Genomic DNA, 17,119 nt, shown 5'->3' with positions numbered 1-17,119 from the left:
TCAGCATCGTGTATGCATATCACTTTCCGCTGCTCACTGAGTTGAGGCACCGAATTGACCTTCCTGTAGAACAAAAACTGAGCATCCCTTATTACCTCCTGCAGTCTCTAATGGAATGTGCTACAAAGCTGAAAGAGGGTATACCAGATCAGATAGCCCACCATGGGCTGATTAAGCTTCTTGTGGAAGATGCATTGCACTCATATAAGGTCCTCCTCTCATGGGAATCCTTCCGGAATTTAACAAAAGATGGGGACATCAAAATGTTGATCGAAGAAATGGGTTCCTCCAGCAGTGAGGAACACGAAGCAGTGGCCGAGGAACAGAGAGAAGAAGGCCAAGAGACCCCGACAACAGTACAGAAGGGAGAACAGAGGAAAAAGCATGAGGGTGGCACACCTATCCTGTCAGCAAGGGAAAAGAGGATGAAGAGCAGAATGGACAAAGCTGAGGTAGTCCACGTCAGCCCAAGTACCTCAACAGCACCTGCACCCAAAGCAAAAAGCAAAACTCAGGCAAGCAAGCAAGCGGAAGTGGAGACACCTGTGTCTACAGGAAAGCAAAAACAGGCTTCTACAGGAAGCCCGAAGATCATTGAGAAGCAGGCTTCTACAGGAAGCCCAAAAGCAAAGACCAAGGCTTCTACAGGAAGCCCAAAAATCACTGAGAAACAGGCTTCTACAGGAAGCCCGAAAACAGAGACAGAGGCTTCTACAGGAAGCCCGAAATTGCAGAAACAGGCTTCTACAGGAAGCCCCGAAAAGGTGAAACCCAAGGAGAGAAAGGTGGATATTTTGGCACGAGAGGCAGCAGCTGTATTAGCTGGCCTCAGCACGCCACCTAAGCCAAAAGGAAAGAGGAAGAGGGACACCCCTCTATACTTTAAGGCTCGAAGAAGTGTTAGGATAAAGACGGGCAAGCCACAGGCTCAATCCAGCAGCCCGATTATCATCGAAGATACACCTGCTTCTCCCAAAGAAAAGTCACCCTCCAGGATCACAGTCACCTACGAGAAGGGGAGTCCAAAGAAAAATACATGGCAAGAAAGGTTAGACTTGATGACTGAACAAACGCGGCTACAGGAAGCTGAAAATGTTCTACAGGATACTCTGGCCCGGCTACAGGAAACGGAAAAGAAGGAAGGAGAAGGACTCTCATCACCACCAAGGGAGGGTGAGGTAGAACCACCTGAAGAGATAGAAAGAGAACATATACCAGAACCTAGCCCTTCACCTAATCTGAATTCATACTACACCTTTTTAGAGGCGGGCAAAATCATACCGCAGAAATTTACTGTGCCTCTATTCTTTGAACTAGAGAAGGAAAGAGTCCGTTCCCACACATGGATGCAGATCGCCAAATCAAAGGGTGTGGCGGACATAGGCCCTTTACAAGATCAACTCAGAGAGGTCAGAAGTGAATTCACCATGGCTAAACATGTGGCTAATTGCCAACGTGTGCTTCTACAGGAAGAAAATCAGAAGCTAAGATTGCAGCTACAGGAGCTAAAGGCAGGGGCAGGAACATCCTCCAAGGACATCACAAATGAACAACAAGGCAACAAGGAGCTAACCACCAGCCTTGAAGGGCCAATGACACTTCTACAGGAAGCAGAGCAGCAAACAAAAGTTGAAGTGCAAGCCCTAAGAGAACAGTTGCAACTAAAGGAAGCACAATTGGCCTGCATGGCCAGTTGGGCCATGGAGGCAATTCAGTGCAGAACACCTGCAAAAGCATATGGATTGTTCTTAAAAGATCAATGGCTGCAGTTCCAAATAAACACCTTGGCACAAAGAGGTATTTCACATATCCAAAGCCCACAACAATTTTCTGAATTGTGCAGTACTAGTTCATCTGAGGACAAAGCCAAATTAGCAGAGTTTTACCTCCACAATTTGGCTTTGCCTAATGAAGTCTCCTGGGATCCCAATGTTGCTTTGGGTGACATGCAATTGATGGCGTTCGCCTCATGGTTAAACCATGAGGATCAGAGAGCAGCTGAAGCAAAATCGGTCATGAACCGAGAAGTAAGTGAACCACTGTTCATTCGACCAGAGGTAGAGGATCCGGTGGCACTCATCTCAGCCCACCAACAGTTGGCTACAGATCCCACAGCTTCCTTGAGATTTATGGACCAACAGGCCCAGGCCATAGCCCACTTTGAAGACATGGAAAGGTTGTTGGGAGAAAGTGCTGCCCATGCATGTGCACGCAGATGGAATACCCTGGCACATAGCTTGAAAATCAGAGAGTACCACACCCCCATTCGGATGAGGGAAGCTTTGGCAAGGGTTGAGCTTTACAAGAAATCCATGCAAAGCCTCCAGGCCAGCTGGATTGGCCTTAAACTCAGCCCACCACTACTGCTAGGACTGACTGAAGGAAATACAGAGGAGGATGACAGTCAACAATGGGAAGAGGTGAACAGGAAAGCAGGGTTTCATATCCACAGAGAAGACACCACCACAGAGCCTTGGGATACAAGGGAAGCAGTGAAAGCAATGAAGGATGAAAATTTGGACTAAGTTGCTCAAGGATGAGCAAATAGTTTAGCTGGGGGGTGATGATGAGCCCCAATTTTTGGTACAATTTGGGCTCATTTGGCCTACTTGCTCTGCTCAAACCATTCATTTTTTATTGCTTATGCATTCATTTCTTGGTTTATTCGTGTTGTTTGTAGGAAGAAGGGTAGATATTCTATCTACGTGACTAATGCATGATGCTTTCAGGTTTTTGGCATTTAAAGGGAGAAAAGACAACGAGAAAGGAGACAAGGAGACAATGAGGTGGCACTGCTGGTTTTTAGGAGAGGATGTCCACGGTCTTGGGGACCTTCCTCGTGATTCCCACCATAGCTCCGAGCTCCAATCCATCTCCCCACCGAGCTTAGAAGCAGCCAGCTGTTCTACAGGAACAGCAATTATGACTGTCCTACAGGATCAACAGTTTAAACTTCAGTTGGACAGCCGAGCTCCTAAAATCAAGGACACCTGTTGGATGATTGTTTTTGCATAAATACTGAGGCCGTAGCCTTGGATAGGAGCTTTTTGAACCTTGGTATTATTCTTGTAATTTGGAAGTACGAGCTACAGCTCGGTTTTGTAAGCCATTTTGGCATGTCATCAGACTTTCGTTTATGAATAAAGGCAATCAGATTTTGGTTTCATTCTGAGTTTCTAAGGGAGCTATAGCTCTCAGGTTAGGGCCCAACCTGAGAGCAATAGATCTCCTCGGTGTTGTAATGTGTTTGCATTTCGTTCCAGCACTTTGAGTTTGTTTACTTTCACATGCAATTCGAATTTACAGTTTGTTAACTTAGTCTTTTTCATGAGCTTAGATAGGATTAGTTTATGGTGAATTTGTTTTAGTTGCTTAAGTTCAATAGGAGGATAGTTATAAATCATTGGAGCTCCAGCAAAAAGGTTGTGAAGGCTCACTGCCATCTCTCTTAGGGATTGGGGTGCAGTCCATAACCAACCACCAAAAAGAAACGCAGTTCTTCTCACTTCCATGCAAGCTGCAACATAGACATTTTCATTGAAGATCCATCCATGCATTTTTGACATTGAAGCACACTTCTACATTCCACTTCCACGCATAAGTTTCATTTCTTGGTTTTCCATTGTTGTTCATAGGTTTCATGGCACAGTTATCATAGGTTAATGAATTTCTCGTTTTGGTGCACAAGTCATTTGTTTCATTTACACTGCTCCTTATCCCTCGACTTTCTTCTTCTTCTTCTTGATCTCTCCTCAAGCCCTACTCTGCCTCTGTCCAGCTCATTTACCCTCCAACTCATTTCATTATTCACTTAACTCTATTTACTCCAACTTTCGTTGATCCCGTCCTTCCAACCATCCAACCACTGCATACACTCTCCCTCCATCTGATTTCTCTGCTCCTAAGCCATCACCAGCTCCATCTCCATCTCACCTATCTTTCCACACCTCTTCAACACTTCACCATCTTCCAAAACCTCCACGGCTAATCATCCTGTAGAATTGCACAGACTTCCTGTAGAAACCCCTGAGTTTCCTGTAGGATCCCCTGCAGACTTCCTGTAGAAACCTGCAAACTCGGTTGCTGAGCATCCGAACGTGGTAGGCTTCTGTGGATTGATGCTGGAGACCCTCTAGGACCTCCCTTAGCCATCCTGACCTTGCCCATGCTTTCCTTCCATTCCAACCGCTCCTGCACAACCAAACCCTAATCAAAAGCATCATCACAATAAATCCAACCACTTAATGAAAAAGTACAAAAACATGATTTTTCAGATGCAAGTAGCTTAGATGCATGTATTTCAGTCCACTGCAAGTAATGGCACTATTGGTAGTTGTTTCATTCACAGTTTTGCATAGTTAGGGTCTAGTTAGTCAAATTAGGGTTTCCATGCTTTATTGGTTTTCAGTTTCCTTCTGCAATTAGACTAGTCTCCTTTGAGTTAGCTTTCGTCCATCATTGATAAAGCTTCTTCTGTGAGCCTATAGAAGTTGGCTTGAGCCCTAGCGGACTTGTGCCAGCTGACCAAGTGACAGCTGCGACAAGAGCTAGTACTTGTGCATACAGCACCGTCGCTTCCAAGTTTGTATGAACTACCGGGTTGATAAAATTAAGAGACAGGAAGCTCCAGGAGTTGTAGCATTGTTGCTACAATACTGGAGCCCACCAATAGGGTAATTAATTAAATTTTCTGGCCAAAATTAATTAAAATCCTAAGCCAAAAATTTAATTAATTCTAGGTCGTAGGTAAATTTAAATTCTTTGAAGGCAAAATTCGTTGGTCTTTGAAAAATTAAATTTTAAGAGGTCCAGGGACTAAGGTAAATTAATTATTTTGCTAAATTTTAAGCCTTTGGTCTCTGGGTTAAGTCAGTCAAAATTTTGAGGAAATTAATTCAAAAATTTATTTTTTGAATTAATTAAAATGCATTTAACTGGAAAATTCGAATTTCTTCAATAATTTAAAATTTCGACAGATGAGATTAAAAGAAATTTTGATCCTCATCAATGGTCGAGATTGCTTTGACAAGGATCACTCGAACTAGCCGTTGGAGGATTTATCTTTAAATAGGAGGTCATTTGTTAGTCAGTTCATTCAATCTTTTGATAGTGTGCTAAGCGAAAAGCTCTCTTGTAATCCTTTTATGAGCAATAAAGAAAGACTTTGGGGTTAAATTTCGCCGGTGTTACTCTTCATGGAAATGCTGTAAGATGTGTTATTTTCATGTACAGATTTCTTTTTAGCCATCGATGTAGCTTTCTAAAGAGTGATTTGAGTACGGGTATCTTGCTCAGTCGCTGAGGTTTGAATGATAATTTAAGTTTTGAATATAATAGTAGGTATCTCTATTGAATTTGAATTTTATTATCGTTTTCTCGCTCTATGTTGATGGTTAAATTGAATTTTGCAGGGAAGTTTTGATTTTTAAATCATCGGGCATTCGGGGAAGTTCTCAGTTGAACCAGCCAACTCCCGATCTGTGTTTTCTGAAGAACCCAGCTTAAATTTGATCCCAGGCTTATCATAAGATATTTTTTATGGGTGATTCATGAAGGGTTTCGAGCTCGGTACCTCCTTTAAAAATTCAAAAAATTTAATTTTTCTGTGCTAAATTGTTAGATCTGTCTATTGAGGGCCTCAGATGATCAGATCTGGGAGCGGAGTCGGACTCACACTCCCTAGATCTGATAGATCTGTAATTTTCTTCAGTTTTCTAACTTGGGTTTTTCTGGGTTTTAGTTTTTTTAGTCATTGTATATATCGTTTGGGTGTTTCTTGTTGTCATGTAGCTGCAGATCTGAAGGTGAAAGCTGTGCAGAGTTCAGATCTAGGCCCTGGATGGTAAGATCTGGATCTCTGGGGGTCTATCAGCATCATTTTTGGCAGGGTTTCTATTTAGAGATTTTGCAATCAAAGATTTTTAATTTTTTTTTTTTTTTTTAAATCTGGAAATTTTATAAGGGTTTCAAAGAAATCTGAGGCAGAGCGATTTAAAAAATTTACTTAAGATTTATGGAAAATTTTCTGTCTGGTCTTCTAACCCCGTGGATCTTCTCACGTTGCCCTCTCCTTGACCCTCGCAGCTCCTTTCATCGCACTTCATATCGCTCCTTCCTTCATCCCACTAACCCTCAGCGTGTTGCCTCCTCTACGTTACCAAGCTTGCAAGTTCCAGCTCCCTCGGCCTCCTCACGCTTTCCCTCTTCGTCGTCGAGCTTCCTCCATCCGTCGACCTACAAAAAATACTGCGTAAACCCTCTTCCCTCCTCGCTGCCACATCTGTCCCTCCTCGCAGACCTGTTCTTCACTCCATACCCATCGTAGCAGCTCCCTTCTGCTATCTCCGTTCCGCTAGCCAACCCCTCCATCCGTGTGTTGTCCCTCGCATCCAAGCCTGCATACTCTTACCCTCGCTCTCCTTTCCACTGTCAAGCTCACACCTGCACATACACACAACAACAAAGTATTTTGACTTTTCTCCTTTTTGTATGGGTTTGGTTAAGGTTTAACGTATTCACTTTTTTTTGTTTTAGTCTCATTTGACTTTTGAATTTGGGTTGGTCCCACTTTAATCTGATTTCATCTTACATTTTTTTATTTGACTTTCATTTCATTTAGTTTGTATATAGTTAGGTTAGCTTATGTGCATTTTTTCTTTTAGTTTCATTTGATGTCTTTTAATAAAAAAATCTAAAACATTTTAAAAATCTTAAAAAAATTAAAAAGGTTATAAGCATTAAAAAATCTAAAAAAGTTCGTAACATTTTTTTTTAAAAACCTAAAAATCCTAAACATTAAAAAATTCTAAAAATTTTAAATTTGTGACTTGAGAATTAAAAATGAAATAAATTAAGGGGTTTTTGCTTAAATATTAAAATTTTTAATGTGGCCTATGGCCCATTAAAAATTTCAATTTTTTTAACCCGTTGATTTGTTTTCCTTCTTTAGTTATTGACTAAGGATAATTAAGATTTAAATTTGAAGTTCCTTAGTGTTATTAAATGCATGTTTTTCTATGGTCAAGTGCGACAAACGTTTTAAATCAGATTTATTGGAGAAAATTAATTAATTCTAGATCTTGGGCAGTTAATGAAAATCATTTAAAATCTGGAATCTCTTGCGTGTTAAAGTTTTGGGCGTTTATATTGGTTATTCATAATTGTCACTGTTCGTCACATATTGGAAAAATTGTTCTGGATAACTTGTTTTCTTGCTTAATCTACGGTTAATTGATCATAAAGGCACTGGTCTATAATTGTTTCTATCTTATGGTCGTGTCTTGGTTACATTAGAGTTAATCTATTCATCTGAGTTAATCGAGATTCATCTATTTTCATTAAGTTGTCCATCACTAAAATCTCCTAGAGTCTTGTTTTTTACAAGCTACCCTCATCTGTTTACCTAGGGACTACCCCCCTTGACTTGTCTAGGAGAGAGTCTAAACGGAGTGAGTAAGGATTTAAGAGTGACAACCCTTACTTTGAGCGTTGTCGCGGTGCTTAGACACTTTGTGCGACAACAGGGCCCAACAACACTTTTGCATAACTTCTTGAAGTTAAGTTCCATCGGAGTAGTCACGAACTTACAATCCACCATCCCAAATCTTTCAAGTAGCTTCACAATGTATTTTCCTTGAGAAAGGAAAATCTCACCTGGCTTTTGCCAGACCTCCAATCCTAGGAAATAATGCATCAGTCCTAGGTCCTTCATCTCGAACTCGGAAGCCAACTCCCTCTTGCATTGATGAATGAGAGGGTCTGCACCTATCAGAAAGAGATCGTCCACATAAAGTACCAAGATGAGAGGTCTATCATTCTCAACCTTAAAGTAAAGGTTCGGATCAACTTCACTTCTTGTAAAACCCAGCTTCATCAGATAGCTGTCGATCCTCTCATACCAAGCCCGGGGAGCTTGCTTCAACCCATAGAGGGCTTTCTTCAACCTGCATACATGTGTCTTACGATCTTGAACTTCGAACCCCTCGGGTTGTTCTACATAGACTTCCTCCTTAATTGAACCATGCAAGAAGGCGATTTTGACATCCATCTGGTGTAGGTTCCATCCTTGCGAGGCAACAAGGGCTATAATTGAACAGATGGTGGTATATCGGGCAATTGGTGCAAATATCTCATTATAGTCCACACCTTCCTTTTGAGAGAAGCCTCAAGCAACAAACCTGGCCTTGAACTTTTCAGCACTTCCATCAGCTCCATGCTTGATCTTGTAGAGCCATTTCTAGGTGACAACAAATTTGTCCTTGGGTCTAGGGGCCACATCCCAGACATCATTCTTCATAATCGACTCATACTCTTCGTTCATAGCATCCTTCCATACTTGAATCCTGGTCTTCCTTGACTTTGCTTCTTTGAACTTGCATTGTTCTTCTTTTTAGCATGAGCGGAGAATGCAATAGGAGCATTCCTATTTGAAGGCCTGTCTCTCTCCATCATCCTTGTTTCTTCTTGAGTACATCTAGTCAACAATTCATCAAAACCTGAAATCCTGTCATTATTGAGGATAGTAGTGTTGAACACATGCCATTCACGAAGGAGACCTCCATGGGCAATGAGAGTGAGCTCCCTATCAGTAATAACTTCTCCAATTGAAAAAAGATCATTTTTGCTCTTGATAATCCTCATGAAGTAGGATTGGATATCTTCACGTCTTCCCTACTTTATGTCCTTCAACTTGTTTTTGAGAAAGAGGACTTGGTTTGCATTGCTAACTTTGAACATGCCAACTAACCTATCATACATCTCCTTAGATGTGTTCAAATCGGAGATGTATGCAACCAAATGCTTGTTAATAGAGTCCCCGATGATCTTCTTAGCTTTGACTTCACCTTTCTTGTACTTTGTCTTAGCGGCAGTGGGTGCATTTGAAAGCGGTTCAAAAATCTTTCCCTGCACATAGTCCATAACATCCTGCTCTTCCAAAGTCAAATCAAGAGACATCTCCCATGCATGATAATCAGACTTATCATTGAGCTTGGCATCAAGTATGAAGTAAGATGTGGAGGCCATTGAATCATGTAGTTATCCAAAAAATTTCAGTGATTGCTCTTTTCACTCTTGCTTGGGCTTTGTCTTCACCTTAGCTCTGATACCATGTTAATTTTAGATAACAATGGTATGTTTAATGCTTAAAAGCAATTTACTTAAATTTTTCTTGTTAGCCCAATATCAATTTTTAGATTAGCAATCACATTAATATGATAGTAAATGCAGATAGTACATAAATAAAAAGCAGAAGACAAGTTAGGGCAAGAGGACACAATATTTGGCGGATGCCAAGGAAACACCCCAATGTGGGGAACCCTTTGATCAAGTCTTCTTATTATTCTTCAAAAGTTCAACAGAGGGAGAGAGTACAATACACAAAATTCACTTTTCCAAACACATTCAAATTTGTCTAGTCAAATTGCAGTCAATAGGATTCTCTAACTAGAAAGTCAACGCTGGTCAACTCAGTAGAATTACTCTAAATCAGCTCAGTCAAACCCAGTCAATTCGGCCTCCAACAATTGTCCAAATCAGCGCAAAATAGTCCCGAAGAAATCAGTCAAACTTGGTCAATGCACAGTGAAACTTGCAATCAAACTTGCTGTGGTCAGCATTGGTCAAAAAACACAAAAAATATCGGTTTCTATGCCAAAGAATGCAACTTTCCCAAACAAAGATATTACCAAAAAATCGGAGTCAAAGAAGGTCAAATGTTGCCCAGTCAACATTGGTTAAACTTGTTGCAACTAGGTCAACACTAGAAAACAGAAATTGCAATGAACCCTTCGCATGTGTGGAGGAGAAGAACGCTGTCCTGAAATCATATGACTCAATTAGATGAGGAGAGAGAGATATGTGCGAGATGAAATGAATGTCCAAATGGGGTAGATGCTCCTTCTATTTATATGTAACGCTGAGGGTGGAGGGACATGACTTTTGGGCTTTTGAGCCTACATTAAATCGCTGGCCGACCTTGACAATTTGTCCATAGAAGAAATAAATTCATAATTCCATTTATACATGTTAGAATGAGATGATCTTTAGATCAATCCTACACCTCTCGGAAAGAGGAATCCAAGAAAACTGTGTTAGAATGGTCGAAAAGTCATGGATCAAGCCAAAGCTAATCTTAGCCATTGATTAGGGACTTAATCTCGGTCGTTGATTTGTCAACGAGAAAAGTATAAGAGGAGGCTTCAGGGTCACTTGGAGAACACACTAAGAGATCAAGATTTCGACTTTCTGGCGCTGGGTTTGCTGAGAAAGTTGAGAGAGTGATCGGAGTTGTAGTTGAGGGGCAGTGAATACAAAAGTAGAGAGGCAGAGATAGTGCTGGGAGGATTAGTGGAACAGCCGGGAAGGCAAAAGCCAGAACTGTTGGGAACAGCCGGAACTGCCAAGAACGCTGACGCAAAGGGCAGAGGCCGGAACTGCCGGGAGTAGCCGGAATTGCTAGAACAACCGAGAACGCTGACGCAGAGGGCAGAAGCCGGAACTACCAGGAACTGTTGGAACAGCCGGGAAAGCTGACGCAGAGGGCAAAAGCCGGAACTGTCGGGAACAGCCGAAACTGTCGGAACTGCATGGAAAGATGACGTAGAGGGTAGAAGAGGCTGACGCAGTCCCTAGAGGTTGACATTGGGGTTTTTCGTGGGGCAGATTGGAGCTGAGGAGCTGCCAGAGTGTTTATCTGGGATTTTAGCCAAAACATCTGTCTCCAAAGGAGAGGTACTACTGCCGAGAGTTCTCTCTGTTGGGTATGCCGGATTTGGCACCCGAATTGTATTCTGAAACTGCTTAATAAATAATACTCTCAGATAGCTGCACCGGTTTCCCCGCATTGGGTTTTTCCGGGGACATTAGTCCAAAAATAATGGTGTCATTTGTGTGCTTGTTTCTGTTTCCTTCAGTTGATGACCTATAATGTGTTGAGCATGTACTTGTGTTTATTTTCAATATTTACATGGTAAATAACTTGTTAATTAATCAGAACAAGTAGGAAGAAATAAATCAGAAAGTAAATGGAGGGTTTCTAACGTGTCAGACTTAGAAATTCTAACATTTTTTAGAGACAATTGTCTAAAAACAATAGTGTTAAATTTTTGTGTGCGCTAGAATTTCTCAGTTTCCAGTATTTTTATTTTCCGCAATATTTTTATGGTGAAAATTGCAGTAGTGATTTATTCATTGTTTGTCGTAGAAAATAAATGTGATATTCCCACTTAGTATTATTGCTAAGTGAAATATCAATTTGATAAATGTTGTCTTATTTCATGTTGACACATAGGAAATGTGGGTTTAGAGGCCCCACATCGAATTTTGATTAAAAGCAAGCTCAAACATTAGAAGAGAAGGAAAATATCGAGCCCCTAGTGGAGCGTGGGGGCCACACTCGGAGAATTTTGGCCCACATGGAGAATACGCATAACTTGGATGGGAATTCTGTGGAAGGAAGTCGAGGAGGGCCCACATGAGTATGTTGGAGGCATCTTGACAAAAAGGAAGGGAAGGCACTCATTTGGTAATTCAATCATCTATTTAGAAATTGTGTCTTTGACATAGCACGCTTGAGCTGAAGCCAAGTTTGCAGTGTTGTTTAGTGCACGAGTGTCTCCGAGTGGAGATCTCAACCCTTGCTTCGATGGACTTCGAGTGCCAACCCAAAGAGGGAGTTCCATCCTTTTCCAATTTTTCCGGTAGTGAAGTGCGAGTTTGTGGCGAGCAGACACAACCAACAACGCAAGGATTGCGCTGCGCTTGAAGGAGGCACACTTGGGAGTGGAGTTGTGAAGGTTTGGGGAGGAGTCCGAGAGAGTGTTTTCTTGGATTTTGCAGCTATTTTTTGGCGCATTTGCAGTAGGATAGACAGGTGGGCCGAACTTCCCAGCAGCAAAGCCATAGAGGGAAAAGAGGGCTGAATTTCCAAGGTCAACCATAGCCAATTCCTCCATGGGTTATTCTAGCTATATTGAGGAGAGTCCGGGGTTAATTTCCCAGAATTTTCTAAGCACTACAGGAGGCCCTAGCAGTAGATCTTATCACCCAACAGTGTATTTCTAGGCAGTTTAGCACAGAGCCAGGAGATAGAGCAACAACGTACGTGAGGGGGATTTCCTATTATTCATTTGGGCTTAGCTAGCTTGCCTTGAGCAAGCCCAGGTTCACTCTTTCCAACACCTAATTGTACCCTCTTCAGAATTTAATAAAATGGCTTAGTAGCGCAGTTTTGGTGCATTACTGTGATCTGATTCGTGTGTTTAAATTTTGTGGCTTTTTGTCTATGTTTGCTTTGTAAATCTTCCCTAGGAATATTACATTCAGCCAACTACTTACTAGAATAAATAGAGTTTCCTTACTTGCCTTCTTTTGGGTTTTGGTTTTTGGTGTTTGGTAATGCTTTGAAGTTTTCTTGAATATTTTGGTTGTATGCATGCAAAATTTCACTCTCCATTACAACAAAGTAATTTCAAAACAGATAATGCAAAAAAAACGAAATTTTTATTCAAAGATTAAACTACAAGTACATGCCTGGTACAATCCTCCAATGATTGAAGGATGTTGCTTGAAGTTGCCAGAAGATATGGAACCATATGCCTCCTCAGATTAAATTATGGGATGCTAAACTACTTGCATGGAATGGATATTTGGCTGATATCTCATTATTAGTGTCCTCAACTATCAGAATGGTTGATCCTGCCTATAGAAGGGTGTCTACAACAACTATTGTTTTCAATCAAGGGTTGGAAATGGTCTTCTCAGCAATTTTGGACCAATATCCTTCAATCTAGTCTTTAAGTGCAAGGATCCTAGGTAATACACCTTTTATAGTTGTTGTTGCACTTCTAAATGATTGTAGGCTCACAATCTGCTCGTTAGTCTCCTTTAAACCCAACACACCCACTTTCAACTATGAGTATGGCATGTTGTCACTAATTCGAGCTGAGTAAGGGTGTTGTATGTTACTCTTGGGCTGCAATCTATCCTCTATGAACTCAGACCACTTGATCCTCCTCACACACAACGTTCTTGTGCATTTACATATCCACAATCAACAGCTCGAATCTCCTCTTGGCACTTGGCCAAAACGCACCAACCATTGTAGTCCCATGGTCTTCCCCCACAACTAACACGGTACTTCGATCACCCTTGTAAACTCGACCCCAAACCCTTACCACCTAGCTACCTCATGCTCAACAACACTGTCACCTATACCCTCTAGTGGATGTGCACAACAATTTGATTCTCTCTTGATGTAGGCTCCTACAATACTCTTGGTGTCAATACACCTTCCTGTACACACTCTAGTCATGCAAAAAGCATTCAAACCATCATGAGCAACAATTTGACATCCTTTCATGTGCATTTAGGGAACCAAGTATAGTAGATCAAACCTTGAGGAGATATAGTAGACTCATAGGGGTGGTGACAACCCCTCTAGGAGTGAGTTGTCTCCGTCACTGCACCAAAACTAGCCACCGAATCTCAGCCAGGGCTGCATGAGGGAAAGAGGGTCCTTTGACCAGGAGGATTGACCTCAATAAATTTCATCTAGGCTAATCATTGTCCAACATTCAATGCAGATAAGAGATCTGAGTAATCTCTTTGCCAATACCAACTAGGGTGGATGAATGTCCTCCGAAACTAGTCCTCCTTCCAAGGAAGTGTTGAAGTTCCCAACTCTCCAAATCAAACTCCAAAGAAAAAATTGCATAATAATGAGAGGGAAATCAATTTCCTCTTTTAATTTCCCATTTTCCAATTTCCCTCCTTTTCCTCCAATTTGAATTTATTTTCCCTCTTTTTATTTTTATTTACTTTTCTAATGTTTCTCCATCATTTTTTATTATTGTCACTTTATAACATCACTTTATAAATTCATCATGATCCCATGATGTTTTATTTGCTAATTGACCCCTTTATTAATTTCTCCCTTACGACTCTAGCCCAAGAGAGTCGAGAATGAGCTAGTGCATCGTCCCTTTGTTGATCATTCGAGAAGGGACCTTACAACCTAGGACACCTAAATACAAAAACTTACATGGTTTTTATAAATCCTTTGACTTGTGACTTGGGCTTACAATTGTGATAAATGCAAGTGAAAATATATTTACCCCTGCTGACATGAGGGGTAATAGGAGCTTGAAAGAAAATCCCTTTTATGAATTGGTTTATTTCATTCAGAGATTAGGAATAAGATATTAGAACCGAGGAAGAATAATCTATTGTCTAATCAAGATTAGCAATGAAGATCAAGGCCCTACAAGAAGGGATCCTCAAGGGAGAAACCTTCACCTACAATATCAATTATAGCTTGATAAATGTACTTGATAATTCTTGTTAGGGTTCCAAGATGGATAAGAGAAGCAAGGAACCAAGTAATTATCAAACTAACAGAAAGATAGGAGTTACCCCAAAATATCGTCCTTCCAAGTGCTAGATTTTAACTGTCAATGGATTGATCTAGTTAACTTGTAGAAGACTTGAGCATTTCACCGTCAATCTTTATACACCAAATAAGAACCAATATAGAGAAGAATTGACAACATCCACAAAGTAAGAAACCTTTACACAATCATGTACTCTAAGAAAAATATGTCAATTAAGCTCCAATGAGTGGAATCTCCAAAAATCCAACCATGAATACAAATGAGGAAGGGCTACTCTTTATATAGAGTCTATCTCAAGTTCCTTTCCAATATAATAATAATATCTCACGTGAGATCCTTAGATCTATCCTAGGGAGGATTAACTAACTAATTCCTCCAACTAACTAGTCAAAAATACATGAAATAAAGAGGTGGTCAAGCCACATGTACGACACTCTAACCACAATATACCCAGCATAAATACATGGTGAAGGAGTTTGAGGGAGAAGCAGCATAAGTTCAGTGGGATGCACATTATCTGCCATGTCAATTTCTGGTATGTGCTAGGAATCGTGTCATTATCTCTCTGGCACCTACTTTCTAAAGTCGAATCCTTTATTCCTTTTACCTGAAATACCCCCACCACATGAGCTAACATCTTCAGAACCACATGAATCCCCCAACCTATCAAGAAAATCCAAACACGTTTGAACTAGGACTCTAAAATAGTTCAGGAAAGAAAGCGTGAAACTTCTAAAGCATTTAGACAATAGCCAATATTGAGTTCTTTTAGGAACTGTAAGAATGGAAGTGTATTTATAGAAATTATGTTGTTGGTTAGATTGTGAGTGTTTGATGATTGATCTTCTGGTTAAATTTCATCCATGTCTGAATCTTTTTCGCTTTGAATTGTGATTCCTTTTCCTATATCAGAATTTTTTTCCTAATCTGTTGCATGTGTGCAATCAATATTGTATGCTTATAATGGAAAGGTGCTTGGAGTGGATGCTTGGTGCTCAATGCAAGGTCTTTTACCACGTTGGTGAGTTTTTTTCGACACTTGTATTGTCAAGTTAATTATTGAGATTGTTAATGCTAAATTACTGGTTTATGATGGTCAAATAATCAAGTTTGTGTTTGGTTGGGCTCCCCAGGTATTTACCACTGAGAGTGCTTCTATCACTAGTAGTCATTCTTTGTTTAATCTCATCCACTCTTCATTCATATTTGAGCCACAAGGTAAAATCTGGTAGGGAAACGAATGAGGACTGAAGGTCAATTATATTTCTTTGCAACATTCATCATTTTTTTTTTAAATCTCATTTTTGCAGAAGTCCTTATAACAAGTCAATTAACTTGTATTTCTACTTATTTGTCCGTAAGCATATTCTAACATGATGGTGAAGTTCCATGAAATTATAGGGAAATGGTTCAAGGACATACCTTTAGTTTGCACTGTTTGCAACAAAAAATATTAATAGAAAATGACTGGAGAGGAGATGAAGTTTATGAGTATGTAATAATTTTTGAATTTACTAAATTTGTTTTAATCTCCTCATTTGCTACCTTTCTATGAAATCTAAGCATTTTGGATGCTTCTTTATGGACATTTTTTCAGTGTCATCATTGACCAAATTTGTGCAATCTGTAGAACTGCTTACATGAAGGTAGCAAGTTGTAAAGTTTGTGAAGCTCATTGATTTTCTATACTGTCATTCGATAGAATTAAGTATTCTAGTCAGTTATTACAAATTGAAATCCCATGGATTCATTACGATGCACAAATGATAGAAGATGTAATGCCAACCGTGTGTGTAATTGACAAAATATGACCCAAAAACTCTATGAACAATTGGAGAGTATTTATTGTAACTCCTCTTTTTGTTTAGATTTCCAGTTTACTATTATATAAGTTTCATCCATCTTTGAATTGTATTGTGTTTGCCTAAAATATCTAGTTCTTTCTTTATGCATTGTACGTTTTTGTATGACATTCACCATAAATTTTGTCCCTGTACTACACAGATGGCTTTGTGGTTGCTCGGTGCTCAACGCAAGGGCCTTTATGTCATAGGGTAGAATTTCGTTGACTGCATTGTGAAAGTTCATTATGGATATTGATAATGCAAAAAACAGTCATGTATGATGGTAAAAAATTCAAGCTTTAGTTGCTTTGTTTCTTATTTACCATCGAGAGTGATTGTATTCGTGGTAGTCAGTATCTTCTACTTTTCGTAATATATTAACAGCGAGTAAAAATATGCTAGGGCCATAAATGAGGATTGAAGGGTTATGGACTCTTTGCAACATTTCATCATACACTTTTTGTCTTGTTTTGGTACAACTCCATAAAATATGTCAATTGGCTTGCGTTCTTCCACACCTTTGTGGGTAAGTATATACTGAGAGGATGTTGAAGTGTTAAATTAAATTGTTTTGAGTACACGTATTTAATTCATAGAGTTGGTTGTATATAAAAATAAAAAGAAATCACTGGAAAATATGAAATTTATGAGATGTTATAATTTTACCTATCAATTTAGTCTTGAGGGTTAGTTCAATTGGTCGAGTCCCTGTTGTTAAAGCACCTTTGCTATTGGGAGGTCACAAGGTCAATTATTTTGACACTCTTGGGCTCAGGGTCCATGGTTGAGCCGGTCTGAAGTGATCCTTTTGGGTGGATCTGTCTGGTACAAATATTCCATAGACGTAGCATTCACCGATCTCCGAGGTTCATGAACCACAAAGGA

At 40.1% G+C, this 17,119-nt stretch overlaps 1 protein-coding gene across 5 annotated transcripts in view; it reads left to right on the top strand.

Moving 5' to 3' along the window:
- Nucleotides 1–16,747, top strand: part of LOC149191462 (uncharacterized) — a 361,968-nt gene extending 345,221 nt beyond the window's left edge. The window contains exons 7-10 of one of the 5 annotated variants that reach the window (XM_089404283.1): nucleotides 15,362–15,411; nucleotides 15,524–15,608; nucleotides 15,988–16,036; nucleotides 16,395–16,747. In XM_089404283.1, coding sequence (XP_089260409.1) covers nucleotides 15,362–15,411; nucleotides 15,524–15,608; nucleotides 15,988–15,999 — 147 coding nt within the window. In that variant the 3' untranslated portion in view covers nucleotides 16,000–16,036; nucleotides 16,395–16,747. Of the gene's footprint in view, nucleotides 1–15,361; nucleotides 15,412–15,523; nucleotides 15,609–15,791; nucleotides 16,305–16,394 lie in introns of those variants that run through there. The other 4 variants (XM_089404280.1, XM_089404282.1, XM_089404281.1 and 1 more) reach the window with 4 other exon arrangements.
- The last annotated feature ends 372 nt before the right edge of the window (nucleotides 16,748–17,119 follow it).

The sequence above is a fragment of the Pinus tabuliformis genome, chromosome 2_2 (genome assembly GCF_031772625.1).
Source record: "Pinus tabuliformis cultivar Carrire ecotype Pingquan chromosome 2_2, CPIR1, whole genome shotgun sequence".
Classification (NCBI taxonomy): domain Eukaryota; kingdom Viridiplantae; phylum Streptophyta; class Pinopsida; order Pinales; family Pinaceae; genus Pinus; species Pinus tabuliformis.
The sequence above is the reverse complement of the archived record's forward strand: the minus strand, read 5'-3'. Positions and strand labels throughout refer to the sequence as shown.